The 19,643-nt window shown below is 36.3% G+C and overlaps 1 protein-coding gene across 4 annotated transcripts; it reads left to right on the top strand.

Moving 5' to 3' along the window:
• LOC306873908 (ADP-ribosylation factor-like protein 6) lies at positions 1–18,691 on the top strand. Of its 4 annotated transcripts, XR_013784543.1 has the most exons (9): positions 28–178; positions 2,777–2,922; positions 3,054–3,115; positions 3,228–3,296; positions 3,413–3,507; positions 3,960–4,089; positions 13,933–13,988; positions 14,593–14,718; positions 17,053–18,691. XR_013784543.1 is itself a non-coding variant. In XM_079423459.1 (8 exons), the coding sequence occupies exons 2-8, from the start codon at positions 2,800–2,802 to the stop codon at positions 14,616–14,618; spliced, it is 561 nt and encodes a 186-aa protein (XP_079279585.1). In that variant the 5' UTR covers positions 1–178; positions 2,777–2,799; the 3' UTR covers positions 14,619–15,819. The 4 variants fall into 4 exon arrangements, 3 of the variants coding, with proteins under 3 accessions (XP_079279585.1, XP_079279583.1, XP_079279584.1); XM_079423459.1 differs by lacking the exon at positions 17,053–18,691 and having other exon boundaries at positions 1–178; positions 14,593–15,819; XM_079423457.1 differs by lacking the exon at positions 17,053–18,691 and having other exon boundaries at positions 7–60; positions 14,593–15,763.
• The last annotated feature ends 952 nt before the right edge of the window (positions 18,692–19,643 follow it).

The raw sequence follows: 19,643 nt of genomic DNA, 5'->3' as shown, positions 1-19,643 counted from the left end.
GATGGCGCTCTGAAGTAAGCATGACTCGAGAGAAGAGGAGTCATCGGTCTCCTAGCAGCGGTGTGTGTTTGCGTCTCTCCATCTGCACTGGACGTATATGAATGGGATTTATGCATGCGAAATCACATTTAACCAAAACATAGACAACATACAACTTAAGCAGATCCGGAGCAGAAAAGTAAGAAAGATTTTTCCATGTAACGTTAACTTACAGCTGAATGAAAGATCAGGTTAGCCAACCAGCTAGCCATCATCTGCAACAAATATGGAAACAGTAACCTTAGCTTTGCAGAAAATGTCAACCGTGTGGATGTGGATGTATTTGAGTGTTTAACGGAAGTGTTTGTATTATTTTAGCAGTCTCGTGTATGTGAAGCGCTAGCCCGTGTGCTAATGAGCTCAGAGGATTAACTTAGTTAACGTTACAGGCTATTCTTGTTGATTAACGCTTTTACGGTTGTCCGTTCATGTGTTTCTGATCTACGACCCTTAAACACGTTATAATGTCGCTATCTCTGCTGTCATTGAATTGATTGATTGATGGATGGAGCTATGTTATACGACTGAAATATGCTTTTCATATAGGCTGCTGTAGTCCGATACACAACAGGTGGATGTTTCCTTTAGACCCAAGAAGAGGAGGGCATGCAAATACTGCTGCGAGATTCACGTGATATATGCACGTAATTAATTAGGTTCATGTACTACAGCTTTTAGAGCATGTGTGTGCTCGCAGCTCAAGTTAATTCACTTAGATCGGATTATTAAAAAAGAAGACAACAAGCTCATTTACTATCAGACCAGCCGCTGATAGCAACGATGCCCCGTCTGAGACCCCGTCTCCATCAAATATTAAAAGGTTTCAAATTATAACATCTTTTATTATTAAAACAATGAATTAGTCTTGTTTTTACGCAGTTTACAGTTGTAAGCCTATACTATATATGAAAAAAAATCTAAATGTATTTATGAATATTAAATATACATATTCTAAATTAAAATAATAATACACAAATACAAATAACCATTTAAAATACAATAAATAATACATAAACAATAATACAATAACAACATGGTTGTAAGCAGTCCTCTGCATCTGTTTAGCTATGTGTATATTCACCAAGGATGCATTAAATAGATTAAAAAGTGACAGTAAAGACATTTTATTATAAAGTTACAGTGTTTATAATGTGAAAAAAAGTCAAACCAGTGCTGTGATCTTTTGAACGTTATTCAGAGTTGTCACAGAAATATTAAGCTTGCAGGACAACTGCTTTCAACATTGATAATAATATGAATTGTTTCTTAAGCGTCACATTAACGCATTAGAATGATATCTGAAGGATCATCTGACACTGAAGACTGGAATAATGGCTGCTGAAAATTTAGCTTTGTGACCACAGGAATGCATTACATTTAAAGGGGTCATATGATGCGATTTCATGTTTTCCTTTGTCTTTGGAGTGTTACAAGCTGTTTGTGCATATATAAGATCTGTAAAGTTGCAAGGATTAAAGTCTCAAACCCAAAGAGATATTCTTTATAAAAGTTAAGATTTGATCACGCCCTCCTAAACCGGCTCATTTAAACACGCCCCCACGTCTTATGTCACTGTGTGGGAAGATTTGCATAACACCGCCCAAATGTATACGCAATGAAACTAGAAATCAGTAGTTAAGTTATATTTACAACACTGTTCCAGAACAGTACAACGCAAATATTCGAGTGTGTGCAGCGCATTTTACGGAGGACTGTTTCCTGAACCTAGGAGAGAGTAGCCTACAATGTGAGCACTATGAATGGCTGTGAACACTATAAAGTGGGGCAATTCCAACATCGCAAGGACAGTCTGACGCTTCTGACTAATAGCCTGTAAGTACGTTTCAATATTTAAAGAATTTGCCACTGACTATTCAAACGCGAGTTTTGAGCAGTGTAGAGTAGTGCTTGTTTGTCGTTTCTCCGATCACAAATGCAGACATGGTAATGTTTACGCAGCGCAACGTATACAAAGACCGTATGAGTCATTATAATCAGTAATTATGTCCTCACTGAATGCAACAAATGCCTCGTTTATAATGGGTTTTATTGTTTTTGTCTCGTCGGGACACGGCATCACAATACGGTAAGGGGCATAACATATCCGTTACCTGCTTGAGGTATTCGGCCAATCACAACGCACCGGATAGCTGGCCAATCAGAGCACACCTCGCTTCTCAGAACGATAAGCTTTGTAAAAATTGGCGTATTTCAGAAAGGCGGGGCATAGAGGAGCAACAATAATGTACAGTATGTGAAAAAAATATGCTTTTTGAACCTCGAACCGTGTAAACACATTGCATTACACAAAATACACACAATAATGTTCTTTTTAGCAACGTCATATGACCCCTTTAAGTGTTAAACTTATTTTAAAGTTTACTCAATATACTGTTTGTACTGTTTTTCTGATTAAGCAGCCTTGACTTTAGCATAGCATAATTGTCTCCCAACTCTTTCAAAAACACTCAAAAATCTTACCACCTTATAACTTTAAGTGTCACAATTAACTGGAATTCATATTATAATTAAACGAAACATTAGTACTAGTAATAGCAGAGGATATTTGTATTTTATTTATTTATTTGTTTGTTTTTAAACAGCTGAGAACTCAGCAATTGGTCCCTTACGCAGACTGAAAAAGAGACGTTTCTGTTGTCTCTAATTGTTTGTCAGCCTCTAGATGCATCTAATGAATAATCTAATGGAGCTTGTCTTTGATGCGATCTCTTTCCAGAAGCGTCCCATCCAAATAGGCAAATGGGGCTTTTTGACAAGCTTGCAGGGTGGCTGGGCCTGAAGAAGAAGGAAGTGAATGTGCTGTGTTTAGGTCTGGACAACAGTGGAAAAACTACCATCATCAACCAGCTAAAGCCATCCAATGTATGTCTCACTTCTTTCTGTGTACCTGAATATAAAAGAGTTTGATCTTCACCAGTTTGCTTTTGTATATTCATTTGATTTCTGTTTTGTATGTGAGCTCACAATTGTGATATTGCCTTTGTTCCTTGCAGGCTCAGGCTCAAGACATTGTCCCAACTATAGGTTTCAGCATAGAAAAGTTTAAGACCTCAAGGTGAATATTTGAATGCGTTAACTATAGATAATGTCATTTAATTCTTAGTGTCTGAGAACCATTTGTCCTTTCTCAAAATATTACTAACACAATATCCCTGTCATCCCCAAAGTCTTTCTTTCACAGTGTTTGACATGTCAGGGCAGGGCAGATACAGAAATCTGTGGGAGCACTATTACAAGTGAGTTTCTCTGATATAGGCTTATCTGATTATGTTTACTGAGCTAATGGAGTGCCATCGCCTACTTTAGAATCGATCTGTGTTTTTTGTGTTTATCCTTGTTATGTTGTTTTCAGGGAGGGTCAAGCCATCATATTTGTGATTGACAGTGGCGATAAACTAAGAATGGTGGTGGCAAAAGAAGAATTGGATACCCTTTTGAATCACCCTGGTACATTTTTCAGTCATCTCTGTTTTAGTCATCAATTTCAGTTAGATCTAAAAAGGAACAGTTCCCCAAAAATTAAAATTTGCTGAAAAAGTACTCACCCACAGCCCTTCCAAGATGTTGATAAGTTTGTTCTTTCATGGAAACAGATTTGAAGAAATTTAGCATAATATCTCTTTCTCACCACTGGATCCTTATCAGTGAATGGGTGCCGTCAGAATGAGAGTCCAAACAGCTGATAAACACATCACAATAATCCACATGACTCCAGTTCATCAGTTAACGTGTTGTGAAGCAGAAAGCTGCATGTTAGTAAGGAACTCATCTACATCTTGGATGGCCTGAGGAGGAGTACATTTTCAGAAAATCTTTTTTTTTTTTTTCAAAATTCTTTTGGTTGAATTCCTTTAAAAGCACCCTAATGCTCATACATGTTTTTTTCTGGGCATGCTTAGATATTAAACACAGAAGGATACCTATACTCTTTTTCGCCAACAAGATGGACCTCAGGGATGCACTGTCGGCAGTAAAGGTCTCCCAGCTCTTGTGTCTGGAAAACATTAAGGACAAACCATGGCATATCTGGTAAGAAAACAAAATAATAATTTTTGTTAGATTGTGGTCTGCTTACATTGAAATAATTTGCATAATTTAATAAAAATGTAAAGCACTATTCTGACAGGGTTTGTTTTCTAAACGCTGTTTAAGTTACAGTTAATAATTGCTCATCTGCAATGCGTTTCAAATACTGATGATTTGGTTGTGATTGGGATCTCATAAATTATTATTGATGGGGAGTTGGAGAATCTAAAGACCTTAGGTAGGTTAGACGCCATACTGAATTTAACGGGGATGAAAACAAGCCTGTTAGGGATAGACTTGCAGTCTTTACAGTGGCATGCACTAAAGATCCTAAATCACATTATTTTCACAAATTTCAAAACTGTTTTATTGAATTTTTGTCTACTGAAAGTTGAACGCACTGTACAATCCTGTCAGTGCACTGTACTTCTATCCCTCACAGCCTCATATTCATTCTTGTTGAAAGAAAAGGCACTACCCTGACTAAGGTCTGTTTGTCAAGATGTGGGCAAAATGGAAGGACTTAAAATAAACAAGGTTTATAAAAGTGAAATAATTATAACATATGCATATATTGATTAAAGGGAACTCTTTAATTATATTGCACAACTAAGGGACTCATTATTGATTTAATTTTCTTTTTTACATTGGATGGGATGTCAGAAATACATAAATCACCAAGCTAATGCATCAGGCAGCGCATTAAGAGGTTTAGCTTTAGTTACAGTATTCAACAAATGTCATAATAAATGAGGAAATGTGTTACATACCGCAGTGACAAGCATTCCTATCCAGATGGAATTAGATTTTTCAGAGGAACCCTGAGCTCGCCAGGGTAGGTAATTTACTCTTTGATTTTTACAAAGGTTGCGTGAGACATGTTCAATTCAGATGTTAATAACACAATCACAAAGTACGTCTGTGACGAATTTGCTTAATCTCCTCAGGGTAAACCTGCCCTGTCAGAATAATGCTGAAGAGGGTGTGTGAGTGTGTGTTTATTTTTTTATTTATTTTTTTCCCAAATGTAGATTTATTTATATATATATATATATATATATATATATATATATATATATATATATATATATTATACACACACACACACAGTCATGGCCAAAAACATCGGCACCCTTGGTAATTATGATCAAAGAAGGCTGTGAAAATTAATCTGCATTGTTAATCCTTTTGATCTTTTATTTAAAAAAAAAGAATCATAAAAATCTAACCTTTCATTGGATAATAAGAATTTAAAATAGGGGGAAATCTCATTATGAAATAAATGTTTTTCTCAAATACATGTTGGACACAATTATTGCCACCCCTAGAAATTCTTATGAGTAAAATATCTCTGAAGTATTTTCCCATTCATATTCACAATTGTGAGCACTTCAGGGGGATTATGAACATGAAATTATCCAGCCATGGCTTCCTGTTTCACAGAAATATAAATAGGAGGGAAAACAAAGCCCAAATTCCCTTAATCATTCATCACAATGAGAAAAACCAAAGAATATATTTCTGATGTGCAGCAAAAGATAATTAAGCTTCACAAATGAGTGAAGTGGCTTTAAGAAAAGAGCTAGAGCAGTGAAAATTCCCATTTCCACCATCAGGGCAATTAATAAGAATTTCCAATCAACATAAAATGTTACGAAACTGCCTGGAAGAGGACATGTGTCTATATCGTCCTAATGCACGGTGAGAAGGAGAGTTTGAGTGGCTAAAGACTCTCCAAGAACCACAGCTGGAGAATTGCAGAAAATAGTTGAGTCTCGGGGTCAGAAAACCTTAAAAAAATAAAAATATTGTCAAACAGCACCTACATGACCACATGTTGTTTGGGAGAGTTTCAAGAAAAATTCTCCTCGCTCATCCAAAAACAAACTACAGCATATTCAGACACGATTGGAACTTCAAATGGGACTGGCTTCTATGGTCAGATGAAACAAAAAAAAATGTTTTAGCAGCAAACTCTCAAGATGGGTTTGGTGAACACAGGGATAAAAAGTACACCATGTGTACAATGAAGTATACTGCTGTATTTTTGATGTTGTGGGCCTATATTTCTGCTGGAGGTCCTGGACATCTTGTCAAGACACATGGTGTCAGTGAAGGCTCCAGGAATGTTTTGTTGGGGGTGCCAAGGGGGGGCTTAACAGTTCAGAGGGGGTACTAAAAAACAAATTAAATTGAGAGAAAGTAATGAACGTCTAACTTTAGCTATCGTTTTTTTTTATATATATACAGCAGTTTCGAAAAAGGCATATTTAAAAAAAAAATTCCTATGGTATTAAACTTCTCATATGCCACTGTTATTAGTCAGATAACTTCTAATGTCAACTGCCAAATATGACATTTGCAAAGTAATATAATTTATGAATGAATATAGAAAAGAGAAAAATTTGGGATTTGTTTTCTTTTTTCATTGTTTTATTTCATTTATGTAAGTTATCTTTATTTATTTTTTACACATCTAGTAATTTTTTTTCTGACCATCATTTAATCAAGTGTCAGTCACTCAATACCAGCTGTTAGGAAAACATGGTAAATTCTAACCATTTACAATAGATAGTGCCGACAATTCATAAAACTATTTCCACACAGGCACACATTGCGGGTTATAACATCCCCGTGCTGATTTGCATGGTATCATGTGTAGATGATAGCCAGAGATATTGTCAAAATCATCAAAAATTGGCAATATTAAGAGGATTTAGCATTTCCAATGAATGTAGGCTTGTTACATTCTTATTATTATTAGGCCTATTATTCTTATTATTAGATTACTTTTATTATTAAATTACATGAAATTATTGCCCCGCAATAATAAAGCATAATAAAATAGTCTAGCTTACTCCTCATTGAAAATGTTTTTAAAAAGGTTTAAAAAAAAAAAAGGTCTATTAATTTATACAATGAATTATAGGCCTATAATTATTATTAACAACACTACAGTCATCAATGAAAATTCAGAGCAGCTTTATTTCATGCACTGATTTTCAAAAATAACCTGTTTAATGCAAAATATGTTTCTTCTCATGTTTTTCACTTTACGAGCCACAAGAGAAATATTAAGGGAATAATTTAAGACAGTTATATACTGTTATCAGCATATGTTAGAGTAGATTAATCTCTCCTTGTCTCAGAGAGAATATGTGCCGTTAATGCAGAGTTAGCCATCAGTTTTCTTTACTTTCACTTTCTCTATAGTGAATTGACTGAGGCTCAACGCCTTGTGCACAGTTTGCGCGTTGCTTGCTTGAGTTGCTTGACCCCTCCCCCATATTATCAATTGTTTATAGGCCACATATTAGGCACTTTTTTATGTTTTAATGTTTATTTTTCTATGTTAATGAGAGTGACACCGACAGTTAAAAATAACACCAGCAAAATCATTTGGAAATCCTTGGGGGGCTGTGCCGGGGCTAAGCAAGTTTCTGATGGGGCTATAGCCCCGTCAAGCCCCGCCCTAGCGCCGCCACTGCATGGCGTCATGGATTCTATCAAATACCAACAGATAAAAAATCAATAAGTGACTGAATCTGTTAGAAATCTTATAATGGGCCACGTTTGGATCTTCCAACCATACAATAATCCAAAAACAAACCTTAAAAACAACACAAAAATGGGTCACTGAGCACAAAACCAAGCTTCTGCTATGGCCATTCCAGTCCTCTGACCTGAACCCTGTAGAAAATGAGTGAGATGAACTGAAGAGAAGAAGCACCGTCATGGAGCTGGGAATCTGAAGGATCTGGAGAAATTCTGGATGAAGGAATGGTCTCTGATCTCTTGTCAGGTGTTCTCTAACCTCATTAGAGGCATTATAGGAGAAAATTTAGAGCTGTTAAACTGGCAAATGGAGGTTTCAAAAAGTATTGAATAAAAGGGTGCGGTTTATTGTGGCCGATGTGTATTAGAGAAAATTTTTATTTATAAAATATATATTTCCCCCCCATTTAAAATTCTTATTATCCAATGAAAGGTTAGATTTTTGTGAATTTTGTGAATAAAAGATCAAAAGGATTAACAATGCAGATTAATTTTCACAACCTTCTTTGATCATACTAACCAAGGGTGCCGATATTTTTGGCCACGACTGTATGTATGTATGTATATACAAACCCGATTCCAAAAAAGTTGGGACACTGTACAAATTGTGAATAAAAACAGAATGCAATGATGTGGACGTTTCAAATTTCAATATTTTATTCAGAATACAACATAGATGACATATAAAATGTTTAAACTGAGAAAATGTATCATTTTAAGGGAAAAATAAGTTTATTTTAAATTTCATGGCATCAACAAATCTCAAAAAAGTTGGGACAAGGCCATGTTTACCACTGTGTGGCATCCCCTCTTCTTTTTATAACAGTCTGCAAACGTCTGGGGACTGAGGAGACAAGTTGCTCAAGTTTAGGAATAGGAATGTTGTCCCATTCTTGTCTAATACAGGCTTCTAGTTGCTCAACTGTCTTAGGTCTTCTTTGTCGCATCTTCCTCTTTATGATGCGCCAAATGTTTTCTATGGGTGAAAGATCTGGACTGCAGGCTGGCCATTTCAGTACCCGGATCCTCCTCCTACGCAGCCATGATGTTGTAATTGATGCAGTATGTGGTCTGGCATTGTCATGTTGGAAAATGCAAGGTCTTCCCTGAAAGAGATAACGTCTGGATGTGCGCATATGTTGTTCTAGAACTTGAATATACCTTTCAGCATTGATGGTGCCTTTCCAGATGTGTAAGCTGCCCATGCCACACGCACTCATGCAACCCCATACCATCATAGATGCAGGCTTCTGAACTGAGCGCTGATAACAACTTGGGTTGTCCTTGTCCTCTTTAGTCCGGATGACATGGCGTCCCAATTTTCCAAAAAGAACTTCAAATTTTGATTCGTCTGACCACAGAACAGTTTTCCACTTTGCCACAGTCCATTTTAAATAAGCCTTGGCCCAGAGAAAACGCCTGCGCTTCTGGATCATGTTTAGATATGGCTTCATTTTTGACCTATACAGTTTTAGCCGGCAACGGCGAATGGCACGGTGGATTGTGTTCACCGACAATGTTTTCTGGAAGTATTCCTGAGCCCATGTTGTGATTTCCATTACAGTAGCATTCCTGTATGTGATGCAGTGCCGTCTAAGGGCCCGAAGATCACGGGCATCCAGTATGGTTTTCCGGCCTTGACCCTTACGCACAGAGATTGTTCCAGATTCTCTGAATCTTTGGATGATATTATGCACTGTAGATGATGATAACTTCAAACTCTTTGCAATTTTTCTCTGAGAAACTCCTTTCTGATATTGCTCCACTATTTTTCGCCGCAGCATTGGTGATCCTCTTGCCATCTTGACTTCTGAGAGACACTGCCACTCTGAGAGGCTCTTTTTATACCCAATCATGTTGCCAATTGACCTAATAAGTTGCAAATTGGTCCTCCAGCTGTTCCTTATATGTACATTTAACTTTTCCGGCCTCTTATTGCTACCGGTCCCAACTTTTTTGGAATGTGTAGCTCTCATGAAATCCAAAATGAGCCAATATTTGGCATGACATTTAAAAATGTCTCACTTTCAACATTTGATATGTTATCTATATTATATTGTGAATAAAATATAAGTTTATGAGATTTGTAAATTATTGCATTCCTTTTTTATTCGTAATTTGTACAGTGTCCCAACTTTTTTGGAATCGGGTTTGTATATATATATATATATATATATATATATATGTGTGTACATACATACATAGATGCACACACACACACACATTGATCATGAGACATAGTACTGCTTTTTAGACAGAATATATATATTTGGAAAACATTTAGAAGTTTATTATTCTCACCAAAGCAGTATTTAAAATACAGTAGACATAAAGTTTTCGTGCACTATATTTCAAGTGTTCTGAAGCTGTTACATAGTTTAATGTGAGGTACAGATGAATATTTAAGTCAAGTTCACGTAAACACTTCTCTACGCTGCAGCTGTCTTTCATCCTCCATTCAGCGTTCAAACTGCATGTTCGGTTACTAGAGTCAAGACGATAAAACTCTCTCCACTGTTCTTATTATACTTGGTTTTGCATAAAAGGATTTTATCTAGCTAGAGTCTCGTGCTGTTTCTAAATCGTGTTACTTTCTACCGGGTGTCTGTTAGATCACAACACTGTTGTAGAGAGCACTATGAATGGTTCTTCATGAGCACAGTAACTGAAATATAAAACGGTTAAAAGAAAGGGCTCAATAAACTGTCGCACAGATTTAATACACTACGCATTAATATCTCTTTCCTTTGTGCTTTGAACTTCTCTATGCGGACTCCAGAGCGCTGTGTCTCCGCGCTGTGACTCAGTGTTGTTTCAAGGGCATCATTCTGCGCACGGGGTGCGCATAAGTCCTTTATGCTGCTCTATATTGGAGCCTTTCGTATTATAATATTTTTGCACAATGAAAGATTATTAATAGCCTTTCTTGTTCTTCTCATCTGTCATATAGTGCTGCCTCATTACTGTGCAGTACATTTAAAAGAAATGTCTTTTAATTTTACAGTGTATATATATTTATATAAAAATATATTACTTGTTTTCCATGAATGTATTTTACAACAATACAAGGAGCAATATATAATTTTTTACCAGATTTATTCCTACACTTCACTTTTCTTTGTTCCTCAATAATAATTTGAGCAAAATGCAATGAGAGTTTCAAAATGCATTCTGAGCCAAAGATGCAGCAAAAGGGTAGCAAAATGGTGATTTAAATGTCTTTTTATTTTTCTTAAATGCATTGACACTTACATATATGACATTTCAATTGCATTTTCATTGAATACCCCGCGATGAATATAGTTTAAGTCATTGTGGAATTGAAAATGCATTCCGAGCTGAGCACGCCCCCTAGCTGTCAATCATTACATCAAGGCGGGGCTCGGCAACAGGACGCACAATAGGTCAATATTCACCATTAACTAAACGCTTTTCACCTGCCTCAACATCTTTCACTATTTACACTCGGATTGATGCACATACGCAAACAGACAGTAAAGGTCTTCACGGGTCCAAAAATTCGTACCCGAACCCAAAGAGACCCGTAAATGTGCTGCACGGAACCGACCCGGACCCGTATTTTTTTTTTTTGAAAGTGGGACTCGAACCCGTGCAGACCCGAGAAATGCCTTAAATGCACTACCCGGACCTGCCGCGGACCCGAGCCCGGCTGGGAAGACACAGACCCGACTGCACCCATCCAGATCGGCAAATATTGCACAAGTCAATAAACATATTGCAAAAAAAAAAACTTTTTTGCCTTAACTGTAGCCCTCTCCCTGACTGAGATACAATCCTCCTTGCCAATAAATGTCCATCCATGTTAGGCTGTTCCTCTCTCTTGCCGTCTGAAAGAGCCTTCTTAATCTACTCATTATTCCAGCTTCAAAAGTCTACTTGCTGTCACAGAGATGGATGACTAATGCAACTTTGCATTTTTTTTTCCATCTCGAGTCGACTTGGACTGTTACGTTTACCCTTTTGAACTAAAATAACAATAATTTTTGTTGGTTGCAACAAAGACTCGGAGCAATTTTTTTTTTTTTTTTAGCAAAAACGCACAGAATTAGAAGTTCGTTGCACTTTACTGCGTGCGTGTTCAATAACAGGTGCGTCTCTTCTTCAGTTTTGTTTCAGCTTTTTTTTTCACATCACTCATGAAGGAATCCATGATCACCATCAGTTTGCAGTACTAACATTAACACCGTCCGCGCTCTGTTTCTGGCAGCTGAGGTAACGCGTGTTTTTTGTTTTTTCCTCCTTATTTCCCGCTAACACTTTTCTCATCCTAATTTTACAAACTGCAAGTTTCAAAATACACGCATGCTGACTGACACTGATCACTCGTGGGCGCGGTGTTCTCTGATTGACTCAGGTATTACACACAATGACCCGGGACCTGAAGTAATAGATTGGGACCCGACCCGGACCCGGCTGACCATTTAAAATTTAGACCCGTACGGGTCCCGGGTAGGGGTGTGCGATATGACGATTTTTGATCGTGGACGATAAAAATGTCTCCACGATCTGCTTTTGAAGAAATATCGTAGTATCGTGCTGCAGCACACATTGTCAAATACAGTTCTGGCGCCTCCGTCTCTATGTACTGTACAACACGACATACAGCAGTAGAGTTACTCAGACAGGACACTGCACTTATTCATGATCGCAAAAGTACATTATTTGCACACAAGCCTTGCTGGTTAAATGTTTAATTCACGCGCTGGTCTGATGTGCGCTTTTTCTGAGCGCATACACCTGAAGCACGCGCACTAAAACGCCTGTCTAACAGCGCCTGATTACTCAACTAAGTTATATTTTGCGCTAATACTGTCAAAACACACAAGGTTTACATACAGACTCAGTTGGTTATCTCTAAAATGAAAGTAAATAGTTAAGAGAGAAACGGATGCGTGCCTGTACTGTATATTAGATGCGTGCAGCTCTTAAAGGGACAGGACACTAAACGTGCTGTCGACTGTCATTAAAGGGATAGTTCACCCTAAAATTGAATTTCTGTCATTATTTACTCAGTGGAAAACCAAACAGTTGCTGGTCTACATTGACTTTGATAGTAGGAAAGAAAAATCCTATGGAAGTCACTGAGGACCAGCAACTGTTTGGTTTTCCACCTTCTTCAAAATGGCATTTATAAATGTTCAGCAGAAGAAAGAAACTCATTCCGGTTTAAAACAACTTTTGAATAAATGATGATATAAAAATACAACATTATGACAGAATTGACAGACAGATGACAGAATATTAATTTGTGGGGGAACTATTCATTTAATGTTAACAAAACAACAAAACGCAAAAGAGAAAAATCACTCACTATTCTTGACTGAAAAACTTTAATACAGTTGCTTTAGGAATCAGTCTATCTAGTGTTTTATTTTTATATTTGTTCATTCAATTTCATTGAATGCTCTGCTAAATACACCTATTGTACCTGAAAATAAAGCACTGTTTGTTTTATTTGTATATTATGTGTATTTGTAATGTGTATCTTTGTTCTTATTTTTTAATAAGAAAAATAAAATAATGACAAAGATTTTTTATCTTCACCCACTTTGGCCTAAATATCTGCCATGCATCTTTGTCTTTCTAGTTTGGCTGTAATGCTCAGACAACTTTTAAAACCAAAATAGTAAAACTAACAAAGAATCGGGATAAAAATCGTGAATCGTGATATTTCTATAAAAAATCGTGATATGATATTTTTCCCATATCGCCCACCCCTAGTCCCGGGTCGGGTCTCGGGTTTGTTAGAGGTCTTCTCCGTGACAGTGCTATTCTACACTTATTTACTACCTTACCTTATATTTTATTTGATTTTTAATCCGTGATGGTTTAAAAATTAATTTTTTAAACCATTACTCCGACTGGAGTAATGATCAAAAGGGAATGTATTTTTCTGGGGGGGGGGGGGGGGGGGGGGGGGGGGGTATTTACATAAGTTCACCTGGTTAAATTTTACTGCACTTTGAGTATTTTCTATATATTTTTAAAATGTCCTTTATGTTTTATGTTACGTTGTGCATTTTTTTTTTTTTTTGTGGAAATGGTGATACTTGTTTTGTTAATTATTTGATGAATAGAAAGTTTAAAATGTATTTCAAATAAAACTTTGTAACAATGTAAGCGGCTTTACTGCCACTTTTGATCAATTTAATGTGACCTTGCTGAATAAAACTTTTTTATTAGAAAAGAAACCATACTGACCCCAAATGTTTGAATAGTATTGTGCATACACATACAGTATATTAAATTAATATATTAAATAAATTACAGTGCAAGTGATGCAGTGAAAGGCGAAGGTCTTCAGGAGGGTGTAGACTGGCTGCAAGGTAAATATACCTATTCCATGTTTTGTGCATCTAATTTCCAGTTTGTCTTTGAATTATTAGTTTCTACAGAGATGAGCTGAAATGCTTTTTAATAAGGGTGCCAAAAAATGTTTATACTACATAAACTGTTTCAAATGTTCAATGCCTTTTATATTCTTGTGTTTTATTTCACCCATAGAACAAATTGCACAGTAAGTACTGAAGTTTAAGTTCCCAGATGTGTTGAGATCCTTGGTTAATTGTACAGTTAAATTAAACTTTAACTGGTAGAACTCACTTTTGGGCTGTATTTATTCTTGCACCAATTTACACTTCATTTCAGCCTTATAGAAGAAATTCAAAGGCAAATCATCTTTTGATGGTATCTCAGAGATTAGATACAGCCCAAAACTATTTCAGACCCCCTCTCCTTCTTGTTGTTTGAGGTGCATTTGAAGTCAATAACAATTAAATGAAGTCCACAGACATCTTGTTTTCCTCTACCAGTGTTTTAGTTTAGTCCAGTTAATGCAACAATTTAAGATCTCAGCTTTATCTGAAAATGCATCAAAATGTATAATGATTTAAATCCTTGTTCTGTTTTTTTTTTTCCTCCCATTAATAGATCAAATCAGAGCGATGAAGACGTAAAACCCTCCTGAGATATATAAACAGTCAAGGTCACCAGCTGCAATGGCGGAGCCAGACAAAAAAGATCTTCACCTTTTGTGTTGACGTTAAAATCAATTAGGTTGGTAGTGTAATAAACTATTTGGATTTGATTATGGCCCTGTTTGCACTAGGTATATGAACATCTGTCTCAGTTGATCTGATCACAAGTGGTCAGTTGAGACTTTTTTTTAAACATTATTCTGACAGTTGTTTTCTTTTAAATCCACACATAACTAGTGAAGTTTTACCTATTAGCCCAATAATTGATTGACAGATTCTCTGTTGTCCAGGAAGCATAAGAACACATTCGAATTTAAACAACAACAACAAAAAATCTATTTGGTCATATACATTTCTGACTACCTCCAAATGAGTAAGATCAAAAACATTTCACCACTTTTTTGATCCCTATATTATGCTAATATCAGGTGTAAATTTGTCTGTGACAATGCATCTAGTATTTGATCATTGCACCCTCTGTCTTGATGAATACATACACTACACTTCTCTCCTGATGAATTACACTATGCTTCTTGGCTGCCAATGCTGTAAAGTAATTCTGTTGAGAAACTCACTGTAACAGCTTTCTCAGACAGCAGAGCACAATGGCTAATATTTTGTATCTTAGCAGTATGTTTTTGAATAGATAAACACTGCTCAGGAATGTTTTCTATTGTATTGCTTTGAAATGTAAAATTGGTCAAAGCTTTTTACTGTAGTGATATATAGTAGTGCTGTTTAGTCACAATTTTGGTATGATTTACTTTTTTCATGCATTGTATGCATGTTGCCTCTAAACAGTATGAAAATGAATAATTATGACATCTCAAACAGTGACAAAGACAACGTTTGTCATTGTTCAGGAGTTATTTTTTTCCATAAACATTTTTTTTTAAAAGCATATGTAAAGAAAATGTTGCTGCATTTGTGTCTTGTGTTTTGTTTAGACAGTACATTTTCACATATTAACTTATTTTTTTAAACAAAACATTTTGCTGATTTTTAGCAAGGTTTTTTTTTTTTCTTGCTATATTATTCATTAATAAGGGATCTTGTAATAGAATGTTCAAAGAATAAACTATATCTGGGGTTTAGTCTGTGTATGAAGGCTATCTCTATACAGTATATGTCTCTCTCTGTATTTTTTTTTTTTTCAATAATCAACTGTCCGGTCAATGCCAAAGTGTGGCACACAGCTTCATCCTTCTTTCTCTTTAAATAATCAGTGTGGCCAGAGCTCTTTAAGTCTGAACTGTGTGAAGGACAGCTGTTATGGGGTGGTTGAACCATGGCCATGATTATAGTTGTGGAAAATCCAGTGCCCTTGCTCATTAAGACCACAACATCAGCATGGTCATATAGGCTACTGAAAATGGCAGAATCTCATCTAATTTATAGTGCCATCTGTTGTTTTTATGGAATCATGCTCATTTTATGTCTTTTCCGGCCATTGAAATACTTAGTGGTGCCAAGACTGCACTATGCTGTCATTGGAGACGTCAGCTGGATTTAATATCATTCATAATCTCAGATCTCAATCTCACCTCATTTAATTATGTGTGATGATTTAAGCATTACCATCACAACAACTTCACAAATACGAGTGTGATATTGTTATGATTCAGTATTTCGAAAGAGTACCTTACATTTTAAACCCAGTATCTTCGCTTATTTTTCTGTCAAAGAAATTTGTTCCAAATAAAACCAAAGCAGGATCTATGCTGCATGCAACATATGCTGTTATGTTGATCTGTGCAACATAACACGTTTTGTTTCTGAAAGAAACATCTAAAGGAATGATTAAACAATAATGTGCTCCTAGCACTAATACTTGTCACTCACCACCTACTGATATAACCATGTGACCTGCAGAAACAGTCATTGAAGAATCTTTACCACTAATGTACACACTGACAATATATTTATAGTGTGATACAATAGAAACACAGAAAACTCCTTGCCTGTGTATATGAGGACTCTTGTAGTATAAGCAGCTTTTGTGGCAGAATTGATCTGGTATCTGCTGTACCTATTATACTTGTAAAATGCCTCTAAAAGGAATGCAGCACTTGCTTTTTGCTTAATAAGTTAGTTGAATCCAGGAGTGGAGAAGAGAGTCTTCCTTGATATAGCAATGTAATGTTATTTACAAATTCATTCACCCATCCATCTCAAACACCATAGATGCAAAGCAGCCAATTCTAAGTTAATTTAATAGCATTAAATGGATAAACTGATTCATTTTCACCCAAAAATAAAAATTCTGTCATTTTCTCACTCTCGTATCATTTTGAACCCAGGCTACGCCTTTCTTTGAAAGAAGATATTAAGATAAATGTATCGGTTTTCCTCCTCCCATGCAGTGAAATACATAGTTAACTTTCTTCAAATTATCCTCTTTTGTGTTTCACAGAAATCATGCAGGTTTGGACCGACTTAAGGGTAAGGAATTGATGACTGAATTTTAATTTATGGACGGACTGCCCTTTAATCGAACAGCAAAAGGAAACTATGCTGTATTTCCATCTCCCGTCTGGTGCCAGTGAAGCGGCAGCACTATGGACAGACAGTGCAGATCCCCGAGAAGAAATGACAGCAGATATAAGACACAGAGGAGACTCTGAGCTCCGTGCGCAGTGTTGGATCATCTCGTTTAGCCGCGCGTAACAGACGTGACACTGATGCGGGACCCTGTAGCTTCTAAGTGCCCACTGCTTGCCACTTTCCATCTCCCTTTGTAAATAGCGGAGACAGTTTTTATACTTATGCTCCCCTGAACATAAGTATAGTTTCTTTACTTCGAACTTTTTAATGCACGGTAGCCTTATTATACAAGACAACTGAAATTTCCCAAACGTTCACATGCAGTTACCGCGTACAAGAGCCGCTGGTTAGTCCCCCTTCTGCCGCTAGATGGCAGTAACACTCTATTCTGTAATTCACGATTGAAAGACAGACAACAGGTAGTTAAACAGAAGATGAAATGTACACAATATGAATTTCTTTATCTTTCTAAAATATTTTTTTCTTTGAAATGATTAAGTTTATTTTTTCTTCACAAATTTATCACCCGAGTCGCATTACGTAGCTCATAGGCATACGTATAGGGTGTTTTAAATGGAATATATTTTGTTTTGCTCTTTGTTATTATTATTGCTAACAGTTTTGTCAAATCTGCTGCTCATTTTTCCATGAAAAAAGTGCATGTTCATCTCTCAGTGACACACTTCAAAGAACACGAAACAGATGTGAAGTGTGCTCATTAGCTGAGCAAAATCTGCGCACCATGACTGTTCCCATGCACCGAGGGATCTAGAAGAAAACATCAGGATACGACACTTTATTTCAAGTGATTCCAGATAAACATATGAAAAAATGTAAAATACCTATTCATTGTACTATCTGACTTTTTAACAAGCTTTATTCACCTTCTATCGATTTTAAACTTTTCTCGAAATGCCAGATCTATTAGAAGCTGTGCCAGAAAAAGACACATTTGCTTTTGAAAACTGAGGGATCTTGACCAAGCCTTTTCTAAACTACAAAGAACTGCAGCATCTGTACAGGAACATGCTCGATCCCGTCTGCTTATAATTGGGACTCACTCGGCAGGCTGTCAAAATGTTAGTTAAATTATTCGACTTGCCTGAGTATAGGTATAGGCTTCCATTAAATTGGAGAGTTGGAAGGAAACAGATTCTTGTTTCTCAAAGAAATTACTTACATTTTGTTCAAAATAGCCTGTTTATACACCTCCGCGCATAATAAGCAGAACTGTCTTAGGGAGAAAACTTAAGGAGAAGCAATTAGCGTCCAAAAAGTCTCAAATTTTGAGATTCATTCGCGTGAAACCTGTCTCAGCAAGTAGGCTAATGTCCAGTGTCTGTATAAGCGTTCATGACCAAACTGTATACCACGAAAACCGTGAATGTTATTAAAAATCTTACAGACCTTAGTCATATAAGCGCAATAGGCCTAAACGAGCCTCTGAGGATAGAAGTGCAGTGCGTCTAATGATGTGTGGCTGATGTTTAAGTTTGACTACACGTCTTAACAAAGAAAATAAAAGAAAAATTAGTAGAAAGAAAGTCCAGTTTTGAAAGCTGTTAAATTACGTGACCTTAACAAAGTGTATAGGCTAAGTATATCGGTCACAGCCTCGTTTTCATCCTCGTTAAATTTAATATCATGTCCAACATATACCACTGCTGATTTTCTATCTATATTCTAGGCTATTAGTTCTATTAGATTTGTTCCTCTCTCATTTAATAATGATTAGCCTATGTTTATCTAACATTAGCATACACTGTAAAAAAAAAACTGAAAAAGTAGGCCACTGGCAGTTCATCACACGACATTATCCATTAATTTTACGGACATTTCTGTTAACTCAAAAACACAATGCACTCTTAAAAATAAAGGTGCTTCATGATGCCATAGTCCTTTTTGTCCAAATGGTTCTATAAAGAACCTTTAAACAACCTTTCTGTTTCACAAAAGGTTCTTTGTGATGAAAGAAGGTTCTTCAGATTATGAAAAGGTAAGGAAGAGATGGTTCTTTAAAGAACCTTTGACTGAATGGTTCTTTGTGGAACCAAAAATGGTTCTTCTATGGCATCGCTTGAAGAACATTTTGAAGCACCTTTATTTTTAAGAGTGTGCAATGAAGTGTAAAAATACTGGTACACACCTGTAAAAAGTCTAAATACGGAAAAATTCCTTCCAATTATAGGCTACAGTAGGCTAAATTGCGACAGTGTTTTTTTTTGCTACAGAACCATTTTAAGCCACTGGGAAAGCGTCCAACAGCTTGAAATCTTATGCTATGTTTAGCCACTGGGTGGCAGAATGTCATGAATTGTTCAATTCTGTGCAGATTTAGAATCCATGAAAACAGCACTCCTTCGACTCAATAAACGCTAGAGAGTTTTTTCAATTATTTGAATTCTTCAATTAAATATATTAGCCTAGTTATTTGTTATTAAGACCCTAAAACTTCGAAAC

Source organism: Barbus barbus, assembly GCF_936440315.1.
Source record: "Barbus barbus genome assembly, chromosome: 8".
NCBI classification, from domain to species: Eukaryota; Metazoa; Chordata; class Actinopteri; order Cypriniformes; family Cyprinidae; genus Barbus; species Barbus barbus.
Note: the sequence above shows the minus strand (reverse complement) of the source record. Positions and strands in the feature narration are given on the sequence as shown.

Excerpts from the sequence above, each read along its gene's own strand:
- LOC306873908 (XM_079423457.1), top strand. The coding sequence starts at position 21 with ATGACTCGAGAGAAGAGGAGTCATCGGTCTCCTAGCAGCG. Across the intron at positions 3,508-3,959 it reads TACCCTTTTGAATCACCCTG|ATATTAAACACAGAAGGATA; the intron begins GTACATTTTTCA and ends GGGCATGCTTAG. Across the intron at positions 4,090-13,932 it reads GACAAACCATGGCATATCTG|TGCAAGTGATGCAGTGAAAG; the intron begins GTAAGAAAACAA and ends AATAAATTACAG.